We start from the raw sequence: 20,146 nt of genomic DNA, 5'->3' as shown, positions 1-20,146 counted from the left end.
AAAAAAAGCGCTGCATTTAATATTTTGTTTAAGTCCAATCTTAACCCAGCCTAACATCTGGTTTTCCTAGGGGCTCTTCTGTTGAGAGTAAACAATTTGATACAGTTGCTGGAGAAGAGAGCTGCCAACTTCGAAGACAAATTTGGATCATCCATGGTAGAAGAACACAGAACACCAGAGAGGGGAGTAGAATACTTCTTCTATTACAGGTAATGGAGGGGAGGTAGGAGACACAGAACACCAGAGAGTGGAGTAGAATATCTCTTCTATTACATGGAATGGAGGGCAGGTAGGAGACACTGGACATCGGAGAGGGGTATCTATGAGCGGAGGAGTACTGATGTTGATGGTCTTGCACTCTGAGAGGGTTGAGCTTGGAAGGTCTGTTGTTAGAGCTGGGTTTCTTCTCAATTTTTTTGTACTCTTCAGTGATTATTTCCTTTATACGGGGAGTATAATACCTCTTCTATTACAGGGAATGGAGGGGAGGTAGGAGACACAGGTCACCCGAGAGGGGGGTATAATACCTCTTCTATTACAGGGAATGGAGGGGAGGTAGGAGACACAGGACACCGGAGAGGGGAGTAGAATATCTCTTCTATTACAGGTAATGGAGGGGAGGTAGAAGACACAGGACACCGGAGAGGGGGGTATAATATCTCTTCTATTACAGGTAATGGAGGGGAGGTAGAAGACACAGGACACCGGAGAGGGGAGTATAATATCTCTTCTATTACAGGTAATGGAGGGGAGGTAGAAGACACAGGACACCGGAGAGGGGGTATAATATCTTTTCTATTACAGGGAATGGAGGGGACGTTGGATACACAGGACACCGGAGAGGGGGGTATAATACCTCTTCTATTACATGGAATGGAGGGGAGGTAGGAGACACAGAACACCGGAGAGGGGGGTATAATATCTTTTCTATTACAGGGAATGGAGGGGAGGTAGAAGACATGGGACACTGGAGAGGGGGGTATAATACCTCTTCTATCACAGGGAATGGAGGGGAGGTAGAAGACATGGGACACTGGAGAGGGGGGTATAATACCTCTTCTATTACAGAGAATGGAGGGGAGGTAGAAGACACAGGACACCGGAGAGGGGGGTATAATACCTCTTCTATTACAGAGAATGGAGGGGAGGTAGAAGACACAGGACACCGGAGAGGGGGGTATAATACCTCTTCTATTACAGAGAATGGAGGGGAGGTAGAAGACACAGGACACCGGAGAGGGGGGTTTAATACCTCTTCTATTACAGAGAATGGAGGGGAGGTAGAAGACAAGGGACACCGGAGAGGGGGGTATAATACCTCTTCTATTACAGAGAATGGAGGGGAGGTAGAAGACACAGGACACCGGAGAGGGGGGTATAATACCTCTTCTATTACAGAGAATGGAGGGGAGGTAGAAGACAAGGGACACCGGAGAGGGGGGTATAATACCTCTTCTATTACAGAGAATGGAGGGGAGGTAGAAGACAAGGGACACCGGAGAGGGGGGTATAATACCTCTTCTATTACAGAGAATGGAGGGGAGGTAGAAGACAAGGGACACCGGAGAGGGGGGTATAATACCTCTTCTATTACAGAGAATGGAGGGGAGGTAGAAGACAAGGGACACCGGAGAGGGGGGTATAATATCTTTTCTATTACAGAGAATGGAGGGGAGGTAGGAGACACGGAACACCAGAGAAGGGGGTATAATACCTCTTCTATTACAGAGAATGGAGGGGAGGTAGAAGACAAGGGACGCCGGAGACAGTGGTATAATACCTCTTCGATTACAGAGAATAGAGGGGAGGTAGAAGACACGGGACACCGGAGAGGGGGGTATAATACCTCTTCTATTACAGGGAATGGAGGGGAGGTAGGAGAGTACTGCCAATTTCCCTCTCCTGCAGCAAAGAGAAGACAAAGCCAGGCTATCGAGCTTAGCCCAGCAGTCAGACACCTCTGCCACCTGCATAAGATAGTGGCCAAAGGGCATGCACTGGTCATTTTGTGAAAAGAAGAAGACATGATGGCAATGATGGAAAAACGTTTGACAATAAGCATTCATTTCCTATCATCATCAGCTCCATCTAGTGTCCATAATGTGGTATTTTCCTGGTTCTTGCTTTTCTTATGAAGAACATTCGACCTGGAGGGAAAATAGCCTACTAACATTCAATTTTGCACAGAACCAAATGTACATGCAGTTCTGCTGCCAGATTAGCTCTGCAAATATATTTTTTATACATACACCCCTTAGTGTTATGGACATATAAAACAAAAAAAAAGCAACAGTGAACAGTGCAGATCTTTATTATTCATTTTATTAAGATCGTGATTGGCACACAATAAAACCAAGTTCAACCTTAAATAATTAAAGTGAACACTAAAAATATATCAATCATATTAATTATCCATTGGGGCCAATAAGCAATAAGGAGCAGCAACCTAAAGGTTCATGGGTAAAAAAACTCATTCTGATTGGGTGTTATGGGCTTAGTGCATTTTTCTGTTGGTCCTCCACCAGACATCGGTCTCCTGACCCAGAATCTGGAGGTTCAGCACTCAGTACAGGTCCGGAAGACGCAACACGACCCTGCAGTACATAGGAGGGTAGCCTGCAATGTTCATAGCCCAACACGGACGGTCTCATCGGTCACAGAGACCTGAAACGTTATCAGTGCACCAAGCCACTCCTCCAGACGTTTAGCACTAAAAATGGCGCATGCACGCTAAATGGTTTTCATGTGCTCTTTGCAAACAGTTGGCACCCCCTGTGGTCAAGTTGAAAATGGTCCCCCCATCAGATGTGACAAAACGCGTAGGGCGGAGCCTTCTGTGACATCATTGCGCCATCGGAAGTCATTTTGTTTACCGGCCGGAGATTGTTTACAAGCGCTATAAGTTATGTGTACTCCCAACCATCACAGAAGGTGCGTTACTCCTCAAACGTACATCCATCCATGTGTTTTCATAACAAAGATAAAAGCAGAATGCGCCACATAGTCTATACCAGTAAAAAAGACGTCATTATTGTAAACAGTAAAACACTCACATTTAAAAGATGCTATAGCGCTCGTAAACAATCTCCGGCTGGTGTTTCGTCAGATTACGCGACCCGTCAGAATGTGTAACGGAAGTCACGTTCCGTCGCCGCCATCTTTCTACACCCCGCACTCCTCCATAGCAAGGGTACACTGAGAAGGGGGAAAGCGGACATCTTGTTACACCCACCGGAGTTTTGCATTTTGCACTTATTTTTAACATTAAAGTGAGGTTATATAGTGAAATACAGTACTTAGAACTCCATCTGACTGGTTAGATGTTGAATTTTAAAAGCAGCGGCAAGCCTGCTGATCTCACAGGTTTGCTAATCTGACAGACGTTTGCTGCTTTTAAAATTCAACATCTAAACATTCATATGGAGTTCTAAGTACTGTATTTCACGATATAACCTCAGTTTACTGTTAAAAATTAAGTGAAAAATTCAAAACTCCGTTGGGTGTAACAAGATGTCCGCTTTCCCCCTTCTCAGTGTATCCTTACTATGGAGGAGTGCGGGGGTGTGGCAAGATGGCGGCGACGAAACGTCACACATTCAGATTTGGCGACATTCTGGGTCGGCAAATCTGACAAAACACCGGTAAACGTAATGACGCGATGATGTAACAGTAGGCTCCGCCCTACGTGTTTGGTCACACCTGACGTCTTATTAGGGACACCATTTTCAACTTGACTAAGGTGGGTGGGGTGGGGGGTACCAACTGTTTGCAAAGAGCGCATGAAAGACGTATAGCGCGCATGCGCCATTTTCGGCGCTAAAGCTCTGGAAGGGAGGCTTGGTGCAGTGATAAATTTTCAGGTCTGTGTGGTTACTCCTTCCGTGTCAGGCCAGACTACCCTTGTAGAAACAAGTCCCAGGAGAGGAGGGTAGGGTGATGTCTAGGAAGGTGCAGCATTGTGTGTACATATAGTGGTGGACATGCTAACACGCCTTGACTCCACTACCACTGTCACTTAGGCCCCGCCCCCTTCCGTGGCACTGGGTTCGTTATAGCTCTTATTATCACCAATGTTCACATCTGTAGCAACACTCTCTTCGTCAATGGCGTCCTTAAGTGTGTGTTTTTTGTTGCCTAATTAGATTTCCTTCATGTGTGAAACACATAATGGTTACATGTTGAATCTTAGGCAGCGGCAAGCCTGCGGATCTCACAGGTTTGCTAATCTGACAGACGTTCGCTGCTTTTAGAATTCAACATCTAAACATTCATACGGAGTTCTAAGTACTGTATTACATGATATAACCTCAGTTTACTGTTAAAAACTAAGTGAAAAATGCAAAACTCCGTTGGGTGTAACAAGATGTCCGCTTTCCCCCTTCTCAGTGTATCCTTACTATGGAGGAGTGCGGGGGGTGTAGCAAGATGGCGGCAACGAAACATCACACATTAATATTTGGCAAATCTGACAAAACACCGGTAAACGTACTGACACAATGATGTTACAGTAGGCTCCGCCCTACGTGTTTGGTCACACCTGACGTCTTATTAGGGACACCATTTTCAACTTGACTAAGGTGGAGGGGGGTACCAACTGTTTGCAAAGAGCGCATTAAGGACGTATAGCGCACATGCGCCATTTTTTCGGCGCTAAAGCTCTGGAAGAGAGGCTTGGCGCAGCGATAACGTTTCAGGTCTGTGTGGTCACTCCTTCCGTGTCAGTATAGCGCTGGGATTGGTTATAGCTCTTATTATCACCGGAGTTCACATCTGTAGCAACGCTCTCTTCGTCAATGGCGTCCTTAAGTGTGTGTTTTTTGGTGCCTTATTAGATTTCCTTTATGTGTGAAACATTTCCCGCACTCTGAACATGGAAAAGGGCCCTCGCGGGTGTGAATTCTCTGGTGGTAAATAAGGTTCCTTTTCTCCAGAAAAGATCTCCCGCACTCCGAACACGAAAAGGGGCGCTCGCCCGTGTGCCGCCTCTGGTGTAAAAGAAGGGCGCTTTTTTCAGTGAAACTCTTCCCGCACTCCGAGCATGAAAAGGGACGCTCGCCAGTGTGCCTTCTTTGGTGAGTGACGAGCTTTCCTTTCTCGGCGAAGCATTTGCCACACTCCGAGCAGGAGTAAGGGCGCTCGCCCGTGTGAATTCTCTGGTGTTTCAGGAGGTGCACCTTCTGAGTGAAACATTTCCCGCACTCTGGACACGAGAAAGGAAATTCGCCTGTGTGGATTCTCTGGTGGGTAATTAAGTTTCCTTTGTGGGTAAAACATTTGCCGCAATCTGCGCAGGAGAAAGGACGCTCGCCCTTGTGGCTTTTCTGGTGTCTAAGGAGGTGCGCTTTCTGCGTGAACCTTTTCTCGCACTCCGAACAGGAGAAAGGATATTCACCCGTGTGAACTCTCTGGTGTATCAGTAGCGCTCTTTTCTCTGTGAAACTTTTCCCGCACTCTGAACACGAAAAAGGACGCTCGTCCGAGTGGCTTTTCTGGTGCCTTAAAAGTTTTCCTTTCTCGTTGAAGCACTTCCCGCACTCTGAGCACGAGAAAGGAAATTCGCCCGTGTGGCTTCTCTGGTGCGCAAGGAGCTTTCCTTTCTCGGCAAAACACTTCCCGCACTCCGAGCAGGAATAAGGACGCTCACCCGTGTGAATTCTTTGGTGGGTAACGAGGGCGCCTTTCTGAATGAAACACTTCCCGCACTCCGAACACGAAAAGGGGCGCTCCCCCGTGTGGATTCTCTGGTGCGTGAGAAGCACGCTTTTCTCTGTGAAGCTTTTCCCGCACTCTGAACACGAATAAGGTCGCTCGCCCCTGTGGCCTTTCTGGTGGGTCTGAAATTCGCTTTTTTCGGAGAAAGATTTCCCGCACTCTGGACACGTAAAAGTCACTGTGGTGTGAGATCGGAGGTGTAAAAGAAGTTCAGATCTCAGCTTGAAGGATTTCCCGCACCCCAGACACGACATTTTATCCTCGCCTGTGGGAACGTCTTCATTTCTTACAATCTTTGGATGAGATGTAGTTGTTGATGTGTCCGCACTGTGAGATGTCAGAGGGGTGTGTGATGTCATAGTGCGGGATTTATCGGAGGATTGTCCACAGCTATCCATCGATCTCTCCCAATGGTGAGCTCTGTGATTGACATTTTGAGTAATGGGATCTCCTCCTGGAGAACGTTGTCTGGTTCCATCATCTTCTGGAGATAAAACAAGATGTCCCACCGAGGAGTTCTGGGCACAGAGTCCATCTGGTAGAAGGCAACATAAAAACAGACATTAACCCCTCCAATACAATTGGATGACAATTGCGCGGTCATGCTACACGGCACCCAGATGACATTTGTATTATTTTTTGGAGACAGATAGAGCTTTCCTTTACTGGTATTTAATCACCACTGGGGGTTTTATTTTTTTGCTAAACAAATTAAAAGAAAAAAACAACGAAAAATTTTGAGAAAAAAAAAAAAAGTTTTTTTTTTCGTTTCTGTTATAAAATTTTTCAAATAACTAATTTTTCTCCTTCACCGATGTGCGCTAATGAGTTGGCACTGACGGGCACTGAGAGACTGCACTGATAAGGCAGCACTGATGAGCACTGATGAGGCCACACTGATGAGGCAGCACTGATGAGGCCACACTGATGGGCACTGATGAGGCAGCACTGATGAGCACTGATGGGGCCACACTGATGAGGCAGCACTGATGGGCACTGATGAGGCCACACTGATGAGGCCGTACTGATGGGCACTGATGAGGCCACACTGATGAGGCCGCACTGATGAGGCAGCACTGATGAGGCCGCACTGATGAGGCAGCACTGATGGGCACTGATGAGGCCACACTGATGAGGCCGCACTGATGAGGCAGCACTGATGGGCACTGATGAGGCCGCACTGATGAGGCAGCACTGATGAGCACTGATGAGGCCACACTGATGAGGCAGCACTGATGAGGCCACACTGATGAGGCCGCACTGATGGGCACTGATGAGGCCACATTGATGAGGCCGCACTGATGAGGCAGCACTGATGGGCACTGATGAGGCCGCACTGATGAGGCTGCACTGATGAGGCAGCACTGATGAGGCAGCACTGATGAGGCCGCACTGATGAGGCAGCACTGATGAGGCCACACTGATGAGGCCACACTGATGAGGCCGCACTGATGAGGCAGCACTGATGAGGCCACACTGATGGGCACTGATGAGGCAGCACTGATGAGCACTGATGGGGCCACACTGATGAGGCAGCACTGATGGGCACTGATGAGGCCACACTGATGAGGCCGTACTGATGGGCACTGATGAGGCCACACTGATGAGGCCGCACTGATGAGGCAGCACTGATGGGCACTGATGAGGCCGCACTGATGAGGCAGCACTGATGAGCACTGATGAGGCCACACTGATGAGGCCGCACTGATGAGGCCACACTGATGAGGCCGCACTGATGGGCACTGATGAGGCCGCACTGATGAGCACTGATGAGGCCACACTGATGAGGCAGCACTGATGAGGCCGCACTGATGGGCACTGATGAGGCCACATTGATGAGGCCGCACTGATGAGGCAGCACTGATGGGCACTGATGAGGCCGCACTGATGAGGCTGCACTGATGAGGCAGCACTGATGAGGCAGCACTGATGAGGCCACACTGATGAGGCAGCACTGATGAGGCCACACTGATGAGGCAGCACTGATGGGCACTGATGAGGCCACACTGATGAGGCCGCACTGATGAGGCAGCACTGATGAAGCCGCACTGATGAGGCAGCACTGATGAGGCCGCACTGATGAGGCAGAACTGATGGGCACTGATGAGGCTGCACAGCAGTGTAACAGAGATAAGTCCCAGAGGTGACATGCACCTAACTGGACTTAACTCATAGTGTACCTGCAATTTTTTGCAAAGCTGCTGAAGTTCCTGGACTTCATCTTTAAAGTGGTTGTAAACCCCAAAACACCGTTCTTTTGCAGTTTAGTAGAGAATGTTGTTATAACCTGATTCACATTGTGTGTACTTCTCAAAAAGTCATCCTCATTCGGTTGTAGCCCTTAGATATCTGCTGATCTGTGGGTGTGGCATAGCACCAAAGTATGGGGGGAGGGGCGGAGAGCTAACATCACACTATTCCCCTCCCACCTAAGTCTCTCTCTCTCTCTCTGATGTATCTCTCTCCTATGTCTCTTTCTCTCTCTCTCTCTCTGATGTATCTCTCTCCTATGTCTCTTTCTCTCTCTCTCTCTCTCTGATGTATCTCTCTCCTATGTCTCTTTCTCTCTCTCTGATGTATCTCTCTCCTATGTCTCTTTCTCTCTCTCTCTCTCTGATGTATCTCTCTCCTATGTCTCTTTCTCTCTCTCTCTCTCTGATGTATCTCTCTCCTATGTCTCTTTCTCTCTCTCTCTATGATGTATCTCTCCCCTATGTCTCTTTCTCTCTCTCTCTGATGTATCTCTCTCCTATGTCTCTTTCTCTCTCTCTCTCTCTCTCTGATGTATCTCTCTCCTATGTCTCTTTCTCTCTCTCTCTCTGATGTATCTCTCTCCTATGTCTCTTTCTCTCTCTCTCTCTCTGATGTATCTCTCTCCTATGTCTCTTTCTCTCTCTCTCTCTCTGATGTATCTCTCTCCTATGTCTCTTTCTCTCTCTCTCTCTGATGTATCTCTCTCCTATGTCTCTTTCTCTCTCTCTCTCTGATGTATCTCTCTCCTATGTCTCTTTCTCTCTCTCTCTCTGATGTATCTCTCTCCTGTCTCTTTCTCTCTCTCTCTGATGTATCTCTCCCCTATGTCTCTTTCTCTCTCTCTCTCTGATGTATCTCTCTCCTATGTCTCTTTCTCTCTCTCTCTCTCTGATGTATCTCTCTCCTATGTCTCTTTCTCTCTCTCTCTCTCTCTGATGTATCTCTCTCCTATGTCTCTCTCTCTCTGATGTATCTCTCTCCTATGTCTCTTTCTCTCTCTCTCTCTCTGATGTATCTCTCTCCTATGTCTCTTTCTCTCTCTCTCTCTGATGTATCTCTCTCCTATGTCTCTTTCTCTCTCTCTCTCTGATGTATCTCTCTCCTATGTCTCTTTCTCTCTCTCTGATGTATCTCTCTCCTATGTCTCTTTCTCTCTGATGTATCTCTCTCCTATGTCTCTTTCTCTCTCTCTGATGTATCTCTCTCCTATGTCTCGTTCTCTCTCTCTCTCTGATGTATCTCTCTCCTATGTCTCGTTCTCTCTCTCTCTCTGATGTATCTCTCCCCTATGTCTCTTTCTCTCTCTCTCTCTCTGATGTATCTCTCCCCTATGTCTCTTTCTCTCTCTCTCTCTGATGTATCTCTCTCCTATGTCTCTTTCTCTCTCTCTCTCTCTGATGTATCTCTCTCCTATGTCTCTTTCTCTCTCTCTCTCTCTGATGTATCTCTCTCCTATGTCTCTTTCTCTCTCTCTCTGATGTATCTCTCTCCTATGTCTCTTTCTCTCTCTCTCTCTGATGTATCTCTCTCCTATGTCTCTTTCTCTCTGATGTATCTCTCTCCTATGTCTCTTTCTCTCTCTCTGATGTATCTCTCTCCTATGTCTCTTTCTCTCTCTCTCTCTCTGATGTATCTCTCTCCTATGTCTCTTTCTCTCTCTCTCTGATGTATCTCTCTCCTATGTCTCTTTCTCTCTCTCTCTCTGATGTATCTCTCTCCTATGTCTCTTTCTCTCTGATGTATCTCTCTCCTATGTCTCTTTCTCTCTCTCTGATGTATCTCTCTCCTATGTCTCGTTCTCTCTCTCTCTCTGATGTATCTCTCTCCTATGTCTCGTTCTCTCTCTCTCTCTGATGTATCTCTCCCCTATGTCTCTTTCTCTCTCTCTCTCTCTGATGTATCTCTCCCCTATGTCTCTTTCTCTCTCTCTCTCTGATGTATCTCTCTCCTATGTCTCTTTCTCTCTCTCTCTCTCTGATGTATCTCTCTCCTATGTCTCTTTCTCTCTCTCTCTCTCTGATGTATCTCTCTCCTATGTCTCTTTCTCTCTCTCTCTCTCTGATGTATCTCTCTCCTATGTCTCTTTCTCTCTCTCTGATGTATCTCTCTCCTATGTCTCTTTCTCTCTCTCTCTGATGTATCTCTCTCCTATGTCTCTTTCTCTCTCTCTGATGTATCTCTCTCCTATGTCTCTTTCTCTCTCTCTCTGATGTATCTCTCTCCTATGTCTCTTTCTCTCTCTCTGATGTATCTCTCCTATGTCTCTTTCTCTCTCTCATGTCTCTCTCTGATGGCTCTCTCTGTATGCTCTTCTAACTCAGTGAATTTTGTACCCGGATCTCGGAGGAGAGGTGATAGGAAAGTGAAAGTAAACTCGGATCTGATCTCAGTCCCAGCGAGGTACAGAGCAGCAGCAGACATGCCCACTTCAATCAGGCCTGTGTCTCATTACACAGGCGATCAATCAAAAGAGAAAGGGGCCTGGCGCCATCATTTTTTTCATGGTGTTGTTTTTTTTTTAATAATCTTTATTTGTTTTCTGTTTGTATTTGACTTTCCAGGTTTACAACCACTTTAAGAATTCCGTGCAAAAGTTCGAGGTCTAGCCCTCCCACCCAGGAGATTTTAACTGGGACCTATTATGCCTCTAATACATGAAGATAACGTAACTTCCCGGTGGCACTTTAAAGCGGAGTTCCACACAAAAATGGAACTTCTGCTTTTCGGAACCCTCCCCCCCTCCGGTGTCACATTTGGCACCTTTCAGGGGGGAGGGGGGTGCAGATACCTGTCTAAGACAGGTATTTGCACCCACTTCCGGCATAGACTCCCATGGGAGTCTATGCCTCTTCCCGTCCCCACCGCGCTGTCTGCTGGGAACACACAGCTCCCAGGAGAGAGCGGGGACCACTTGGGACGCGCAGCGCGACTCGTGCATGCGCATTAGGGAACCGGGAAGTGAAGCCGCAATGCTTCACTTCCTGATTCCCTCACCCAGGATGGCGGCGGCAGCTGCCGAGAACCGAGCGGGTTCTCGGCGTCGCTGGACCCTGGACAGGTAAGTGGCCATGTATTAAAGTCAGCAGCTGCAGTATTTGTAGCTGCTGGCTTTTAATATTTTTTTTTTTTTGGCGGTGTGGGTGGACCCCCGCTTTAAGTAGGCTTTAATGTCTAGGGCAGTGATGGCGAACCTTGACACCCCAGATGTTTTGGAACTACATTTCCCATGATGCTCGTGCATTCTTCAGTGTAGTTGAGCATCATGGGAAATGTAGTTCCAAAACATCTGGGGTGCCAAGGTTCACCATCACTGGTATCACTGGTCTAAGACACGACGCAGACTCTGCATTATGTGACTGCTGTGATTGGCTCACACAGTGGTCCCATGTTTGGGAGCCATCCTGTTGGCTCCTGATCGGAAGCCTTAACCGGAAGCTGTTGGTGACCGCTCGGTCGGTGTGCTGGGAAGGCCCAAAGCTTACCTCTTTTGCTGCGGCATATATGCGTTACACTGTCGGCAAAAGTTTAAGAGCTAGTCTGTATAAGTACATGCGTTTGCATGGATCAATCCCCTGCCTGCATTCCAGTGCCGGGACAAGATCATCTAGAGCCCAGGGAGAACATGCCAGACTGTACTCCCCACAAATCCCCTATAATGTTCCCTTCTAGTACACATCTGCTCCCCCCTCCACTTCAAATCCCCTCCTCCCAGCACGAATCCCCCTAAATCATCACGCCTAGCACTCCCCCTTCCGAAATTTCCCCTTGTAAAAAGATACCCTCTGCCGCCCCCCAAATTCCCCTTCCAACAACAATCCCCTGCCCACCCCTTGTCCCGGCCCTTACATATCTTGTTGCATTCTTTATAAAGTCTGAATGGTGATGATGATCCCTCAACCTTGTGTTTTTATTTGAAGGCCTTCTCCTTTGCTTTTATATGCATTTTTATATTGGAGTTAAGCCATCCAGGACTTTTGTTCACTCTTTTAAATTTATTACCCAATAGGATACATTGGCTAATGCCCTTATTTAATATGCTCTTAAAGCAAACCCATCTCTCCTCCGTGTTCTTTGTTCCTAAGATTTTATCCCAATTTTTTGCCTTCTGGCAAGGTTGGTAGTTTAGGGAAGTTGTCTCTTTTGGAATGGAGGCACCATAATGGGTGATGTCCCATGAAGACAGCTTTTGGGTGTTAGTGGCTCACCAGTGTCTTTCCCTTATGTTTCCTATTTGTGTTATTTATATATATATATATATATATATATATATATATATATATATATAGTTACATAGTTACATAGTTAGTCAGGTTGAAAAAAGACACAAGTCCATCCAGTCCAACCATAAAAAAAAAAAAAAAAAAAAAACGTACAATCCAATATACCCAATACTATACCCACAGTTGATCCAGAGGAAGGCAAAAAACCCCAGCAGAGCATGCTCCAATTTGCTACAGCAGGGGAAAAAATTCCTTCCTGATCCCAGAGAGGCAATATATATATATATATATATATATATACTGTATATATATTTTATACTGAAGCCAATTGACCTGTGATTGCTGTTACCTAAATTGCCCCATATTTCCACATCCGTGATCAGGTCTGTATTGTTGGTAATCAGTAGATCTAGTAACGCTTTATTCCTACTTAGTGCGTCTACCATCTGACCAATAAGCACGAATCCCCCTAAATCATCATGCTTAGCACTCCCCCTTCCCATATTTCTCCTTCCAAAAAAAATACTTACCCTCTGCGGCCCCCCAAATTCCCCCTTCTAACACAAATCCCCTCTCCGCCCAATTTCCTTGTGGCCCCCCCCCCACAGTCCCCTGGGTAGTTACTCCTCCTGCCCACCCCTTACATTTCTTGTTGCATTCTTTATAAAGTCTGAATGCTGACGATGATCCCTCAACCTTGTATTTCCTTGTATTTTTTTGAAGGCCTTCTCTTTTGCTTTTATATGCATTTTTACATTGGAGTTAAGCCATCCAGGACTTTTGTTCGCTCTTTTAAATTTATTACCCAATGGGATGCATTGGCTAATGCCCTTATTTAATATGCTCTTAAAGCGAACCCATCTCTCCTCCTTGTTCTTTGTTCCTAAGATTTTATCCCAATTTATGCCTTCTAGTAAGGTTCGTAGTTTAGGGAAGTTGGCTCTTTTGAAATTAAGTGTCTTTGTATTTCCCTTATGTTTCCTTGTTGTGTGATTTATACTGAAGCCAATTGACCTGTGATCGCTGTTACCTAAATTGCCCCCTATTTCCACATCCGTGATCAGGGCTGTAATGTTGGTAATCAGTAAATCTAGTAACGCTTTATTCCTAGTTGGTGCATTTACCATCTGACCAATAAGCACGAATCCCCCTAAATCATCACGCTTAGCACTCCCCCTTCCCAAATCTAACCTTCTAAAAAAAATACTTACCCTCTTCCGCCCCCCAAATTCCCCCTTCCAACACAAATCCCTTCCCCCCACAATTTCCTTGTGGCTCCCCCCCCCCCACAGTCCCCAGGGCAGCTACTCCTCCTGCCCACCCCTTGTCCCGGCCCTGCCCGCGTCCTCCCTTCCCTATAACTCAACCTATTTGAGTTAAAAAAAATGTCCGCTTCCATTTGTGCTGACCAGATTGGAGGTAGTGGAGTCCCTTTACTCCCGTCCACCCATAAAGCAGAGCGGGGTCTGTCCGTGTCCACTCTGCATTACCTGAGCCGACACGGACCTGTCATCCACCCCGCTCTGATCAGGAGGGGGATCAGCAGACAGATAACCCACTGATCGAACAGGAGGCGCCCGTGTGAAAGGGGCCTAACCCCAAAAAGAGCCACTTAGATGCTCTGCCCTATCTAACACATGTAGCTGAGTCAAGAAAATCCTGATGCCTACCACCTACCAAAAGGGTTGGAGATCCTGGGGCCCAGATAGTCTGGAGATGTACTTTATGAGTTTATGTAACTTGTTTTAACAATTCTGTACCTTTGAAAATTTTCCATAAAACATTAATTGAAAGAGAAAATGGACTGGTATTCGAGAGTTTGTCATATCTTGGACATGGGATTGGGTTTGACCATGCCATCAAAATATGAATACAAACCAAAGAAAAATATTACATCATATCCAAACCACGCAGGGTAACGCTGCATTTATTTTAATTTCAACCCAACAAAATAAATGTATACTATGTACTAATAAAAAGAAGGTGAACTGTTTCTGTATTTAGTGTCTATTACTTACTTGTGTCCATTTCTAGAGAAGATCCCTCCTGTTTACTTCTCACAATCATCTCCCCCTCCTCCATAGACTGCTGATCTCCATTCACCATCCTCTCTTCTTCTTCCTCTTTAACTTTGATGTCTTTCAGTTCTTCACCCTAAACCACAAAGATGACAGGATAAAGGGAACAAAATATTACATAAAAAATGTCCGATCGTGGTTCAAAAATACATTTTGAGTTCTAGTTGCTCAGTCCCACCTACCTGATGATGGTGGGGGATGGTGTGATCTTCCTGTGTGGAATCTCGGGAATACAGAGGACGGGGACATCTCTCTGGTGGGTTCCCATTACTGGATCCATCTGTAGGAAACACACACACTGACTGAATACATTGTTTCTATGTGTTTATCAGATGATGGGGGATCTAGGTGGACCCTCCGTACTGCTCTCTCCTTTACAATAAAGTCTCCTCTTACCCGGTGATGTGAGGGGCAGCTGATTCTCCATTATGACGTCCTTGTAGAGATCCTTGTGTCCTTCTAAATACTCCCACTCCTCCATGGAGAAATAGACAGTGACATCCTGACACCTTATAGGAACCTGACACACACAATGATACAGTCACCATCCAGACACATCCCTTGTCTGTTACTGGATAATGTCCCAGAATTCCCGGCACCGCTCACCTCTCCTGTCAGCAGCTCCATCATCTTCTTGGAGAGATCTAGAACCCTCTGCTTATTATTTCTCTTAAGAGTCACAGCAGGAGGTGAAGGTTGATTAGATGTCTTCATAATTACTGCACAATCCTGAGTTATACATAAAAGATGACATTTATCCTCACCTATTTAGTCAAGCCTGAAATGCATTATTTGAGAAATAGGTGGTGTGACACAACCGGGACATTCTCACCTCTCCAGTCAGCAGGTAGATGATCTCCAGGGTGAAGTTCAGCATCATCTCTTTGACACACAATATATTTTTTTGCATTGGTACATAAATAAAATTCTGTTGATTGTCCATCATGACGTCCTTGTAGAGATCCTTGTGTCCTTCTAAATACTCCCACTCCTCCATGGAGAAATAGACAGTGACATCCTGACACCTTATAGGAACCTGACACACACAATGATACAGTCACCATCCAGACACATCCCTTGTCTGTTACTGGATAATGTCCCAGAATTCCCGGCACCGCTCACCTCTCCTGTCAGCAGCTCCATCATCTTCTTGGTGACTTCTAGAATCTTCCTGCCATTGTTTCTGGTGTTAGATGTCAGGCAGTGAGCTGGAGGCACCATAATGGGTAATGTCCCATGAAGACGGCTTTTGGGTGTTAGTGGCTCACCAGATATTTTCTTCACTATTTTACAATCCTGTTTATTGAGACCAAGAAATGGTCACCATACATGTTTGAATCAGACCATACAATCATTGCCATGTGACCTCCCAGAATTCTTCTTACCTCTCCGGTCAGCAGGTAGACGATCTCCAGGGTGAGGTCCAATATCCTCTCAGTCACGTGATTTTGATCTTCATCCATCCTCATCGAGCTGGCCACGTGATCTATACAGGGTGCTCTTCCACGTACAAGGAAAAAACAAAGAAACTGAGCTGAATGTTGGCTATAGACTAGAGGCTCTGGATGGACAGTTGGATAAATGGTTCTATATTTAGGATGTATCCGGTCTATAAACCAGAGGCTCTGGATGGACAGTTGGATAAATGGTTCCATATTTAGGATGTATCTGGTCTATAAACCAGAGGCTCTGGATGGACAGTTGGATAAATGGTTCTATATTTAGGATGTATCACGAAGACTATAGGAATACATTGTAAGAGGACGGACATGACGGGGGGATTACTGGGTGTAAATATAAAATAATATCTTATTACCTCCTCTGCTGCCAGTTCCAGCAATGTCTCCTCTCTACTTCCTACAACTGACCTCTAACCCCGAATGTTGCATGACATCACTTCCTGTCTACACTTGGTATCACTTCCTGTTTGTGCGTTCCACTGTGTCAATAATCACCACCTACTGGAGAATGTAAAAACTGCTGCACCCGTTCCTTTTTTAATTCTTCGAATCAGTTACACACATTATACTAATTTCAAAAATAAATGAAATAAAATATGATGCAAATCCAACTCTCGAAAAAAACTGTATTTTTTACATCCCTCCCCCACTAGTACCATACCTCCCAACTGTCCCGGATTTCGAGGGACTGTCCCTGATTTGGAACAAAGTCCCTCTGTCCCTCTTTCCTCCTCATCTGTCCCTCATTTTGGTCTGATCCATATAATTGTATAAAAAAATACACTTTTTATCTTTTAAAAAGTGTTTCCCAGCGCTAAACCTTTCATCCAGTTTCTAAATTGCTGCATTTGTACATTTCCAAATCCAGTATAAAGGAATAGTAGTGGTAAAAAAAAAAGCACTTGTGGGTTTAACTAATCATTTATCAAAATGATTAATTTTATTATTAATCATTATTAATCATTTAATCAAAAATTTTTGGGGGGGCACAAACAAAATGAAAATTTCTGAAAAAAACCCATCATTTGCAGCCTCACTGTGCCCCATAAAATGCAGCCTCTGTGCCCATCATATGCAGCCACTGTGCCCATCATATGCAGCCTCTGTGCCCATCATATGCTGTCTATGCCCATCATATGCAGCCTCTGTGCCCATCATATGCAGCCTGTGCCCATCATACAACCTCTATGCCAATCATACAGCCTCTGTGCCCATCATATTCAGCCTCTGCCCATCATACATCCACTGTGCCCATCATATTCAGCCTGTGCCCATCATACAGCCACTGTGCCCATCATATGCAGCCTCTATGCCCATCATATGCAGCCTCTGTGCCAATCATAGAGCCCCTGTGCCCATCATACAGCCACTGTGTCCATCATATGCAGCCTCTGTGCCCATCATACAGCCTCTGTGCCCATCATATGCAGCCTCTGTGTCAATCATACAGCCTCTGTGCCCATCATATGCAGCCTCTGTGCCCATGATATGCAGCCTCTATGCCCATCATATGCAGCCTGTGCCCATATGTGCTGGGGGCGCTTGAGGGGGTCAGATATGTCCTGGGGAGTGGGCTAGTGCTAGCAGGGGGGTGGGGAGAGTAGATTTGTGCTGGGGGGGGGGGGCAGTGGCGGCTGGTGCTCAAAAATTTTGGGGGGCACAAACAAACTGAAAAATTCTGAAAAAAAACACATCATTTGCAGCCTCACTGTGCCCCATAAAATGCAGCCTCTGTGCCCATCATATGCAGCCACTGTGCCCATAAAATGCAGCCTCTGTGCCCATCATATGCAACCTCTGTGCTCATCATATGCAGCCTCTGTGCCCATCATATGCAACCTCTGTGCTCATCATATGCAGCCTCTGTGCCCATCATATGCAACCTCTGTGCTCATCATATGCAGCCTCTGTGCCCATCATATGCAGCCTCTGTGCGAATCATATGCAGCCTCTGTGCCCATCATATGCAGCCTGTGCCCATCATACAACCTCTAAGCCAATCATACAGCCTCTGTGCCCATCGTATGCAGCCTGTGCCCATCATACAGCCTCTGTGCCCATCATATGCAGCCTGTGCCCATCATACAACCTCTATGCCAATCATACAGCCTCTGTGCCCATCATATGCAGCCTGTGCCCATCATACAGCCTCTGTGCCCATCATATGCAGCCTGTGCCCATCATACAGCCACTGTGCCCATCATATTCAGCCTGTGCCCATCATACAGCCACTGTGCCCATCATATGCAGCCTCTATGCCCATCGTATGCAGCCTCTGTGCCAATCATAGAGCCCCTGTGCCCATCATACAGTTACTGTGTCCATCATATGCAGCCTCTGTGCCCATCATACAGCCTCTGTGTCCATCATATGCAGCCTCTGTGTCAATCATACAGCCTCTGTGCCTATCATATGCAGCCTCTATGCCCATCATATGCAGCCTGTGCCCATATGTGCTGGGGGAGCTTGAGGGGGTCATATATGTCCTGGGGAGTGGGCTAGTGCTAGCAGGGGGTGGGGAGAGTAGATATGTGCTGGGGGGGGGGCAGTGGCGGCTGGTGCTCAAAAATTTGGGGGGGGGCACAAACAAACTGAAAAATTCTGAAAAAAACCCATCATTTGCAGCCTCACTGTGCCCCATAAAATGCAGCCTCTGTGCCCATCATATGCAGCCACTGTGCCCTTAAAATGCAGCCTCTGTGCCCATCATATGCAGCCTCTGTGCCCATCATATGCAGCCTCTGTGCCTATCATATGCAGCCTCTGTGCGAATCATATGCAACCTCTGTGCCCATCATATGCAGCCTGTGCCCATCATACAACCTCTATGCCAATCATACAGCCTCTGTGCCCATCATATGCAGCCTGTGCCCATCATACAGCCTCTGTGACCATCATATGCAGCCTCTATGCCCATCGTATGCAGCCTCTGTGCCAATCACAGAGCCTCTGTGCCCATCATATGCAGCCTGTGCCCATCATACAGCCACTGTGCCCATCATATTCAGCCTGTGCCCATCATACAGCCACTGTGCCCATCATATGCAGCCTCTATGCCCATCGTATGCAGCCTCTGTGCCAATCATAGAGCCCCTGTGCCCATCATACAGTTACTGTGTCCATCATATGCAGCCTCTGTGCCCATCATACAGCCTCTGTGTCCATCATATGCAGCCTCTGTGTCAATCATACAGCCTCTGTGCCTATCATATGCAGCCTCTATGCCCATCATATGCAGCCTGTGCCCATATGTGCTGGGGGAGCTTGAGGGGGTCATATATGTCCTGGGGAGTGGGCTAGTGCTAGCAGGGGGTGGGGAGAGTAGATATGTGCTGGGGGGGGGCAGTGGCGGCTGGTGCTCAAAAATTTGGGGGGGGGCACAAACAAACTGAAAAATTCTGAAAAAAACCCATCATTTGCAGCCTCACTGTGCCCCATAAAATGCAGCCTCTGTGCCCATCATATGCAGCCACTGTGCCCTTAAAATGCAGCCTCTGTGCCCATCATATGCAGCCTCTGTGCCCATCATATGCAGCCTCTGTGCCTATCATATGCAGCCTCTGTGCGAATCATATGCAACCTCTGTGCCCATCATATGCAGCCTGTGCCCATCATACAACCTCTATGCCAATCATACAGCCTCTGTGCCCATCATATGCAGCCTGTGCCCATCATACAGCCTCTGTGCCCATCATATGCAGCCTCTATGCCCATCGTATGCAGCCTCTGTGCCAATCACAGAGCCTCTGTGCCCATCATATGCAGCCTGTGCCCATCATACAGCCACTGTGCCCATCATATTCAGCCTGTGCCCATCATATTCAGCCACTGTGCCCATCATATGCAGCCTCTATGCCCATCGTATGCAGCCTCTGTGCCAATCATAGAGCCTCTGTGCCCATCATACAGCCTCTGTGCCCATCATATGCAGCCTGTGTCAATCATACAGCCTCTGTGCCCATCATATGCAGCCTCTGTGCCCATCATATGCAGCCTGTGCCCATATGTGCTGGGGGTGCTTGAGGGGGTCAGATATGTGCTGGGGGGGGGGCTCTTTGTGAGAGAAGAGGGCCAGTGCAAGGGGGGTAGGATATGTGCTGGACGGTTGCTTTTGGAAGGAAGAGAGATAGTACAAGGAGAGGGTTGTCAGATTTCAAATCCAATCCACACTTCTAGCATATCTTCCCCCTGCCAAAGCCCCCCAAGCACATATCCTTCTAACCCCTCGATCACTCCACATATTTTCTACCTTGTCCTCCTTTCCAGCCGCTCTCTCCCCCTCCCTCCTCCATCTACAGAGCATAATAAAAACTTTCTACAGACCTGATATCAGTGCATCCCTGCTCCCCTCCTCCTCCTCCTTGTGTGTGTACAGAACGAGAAAGAGGAGGAGGGGAGGAGCTTTGATACACTGACACTCTGC

At 46.9% G+C, this 20,146-nt stretch overlaps 1 protein-coding gene across 1 annotated transcript in view; it reads right to left on the bottom strand.

Annotated features, from left to right (window-relative positions):
• Positions 1–20,146, bottom strand: part of LOC141106882 (uncharacterized) — a 159,625-nt gene that overhangs the window by 53,274 nt on the left and 86,205 nt on the right. The window contains 9 exon segments of the mRNA XM_073597810.1: positions 4,813–6,247; positions 14,204–14,339; positions 14,446–14,543; positions 14,660–14,783; positions 14,870–14,992; positions 15,096–15,299; positions 15,386–15,559; positions 15,649–15,763; positions 16,080–16,120. Coding sequence (XP_073453911.1) covers positions 4,813–6,247; positions 14,204–14,339; positions 14,446–14,543; positions 14,660–14,783; positions 14,870–14,992; positions 15,096–15,299; positions 15,386–15,559; positions 15,649–15,763; positions 16,080–16,120 — 2,450 coding nt within the window.

The sequence above is a fragment of the Aquarana catesbeiana genome, linkage group LG08 (genome assembly GCF_042186555.1).
Source record: "Aquarana catesbeiana isolate 2022-GZ linkage group LG08, ASM4218655v1, whole genome shotgun sequence".
Classification (NCBI taxonomy): domain Eukaryota; kingdom Metazoa; phylum Chordata; class Amphibia; order Anura; family Ranidae; genus Aquarana; species Aquarana catesbeiana.
This window is presented reverse-complemented; position numbering and strand designations above follow the sequence as displayed.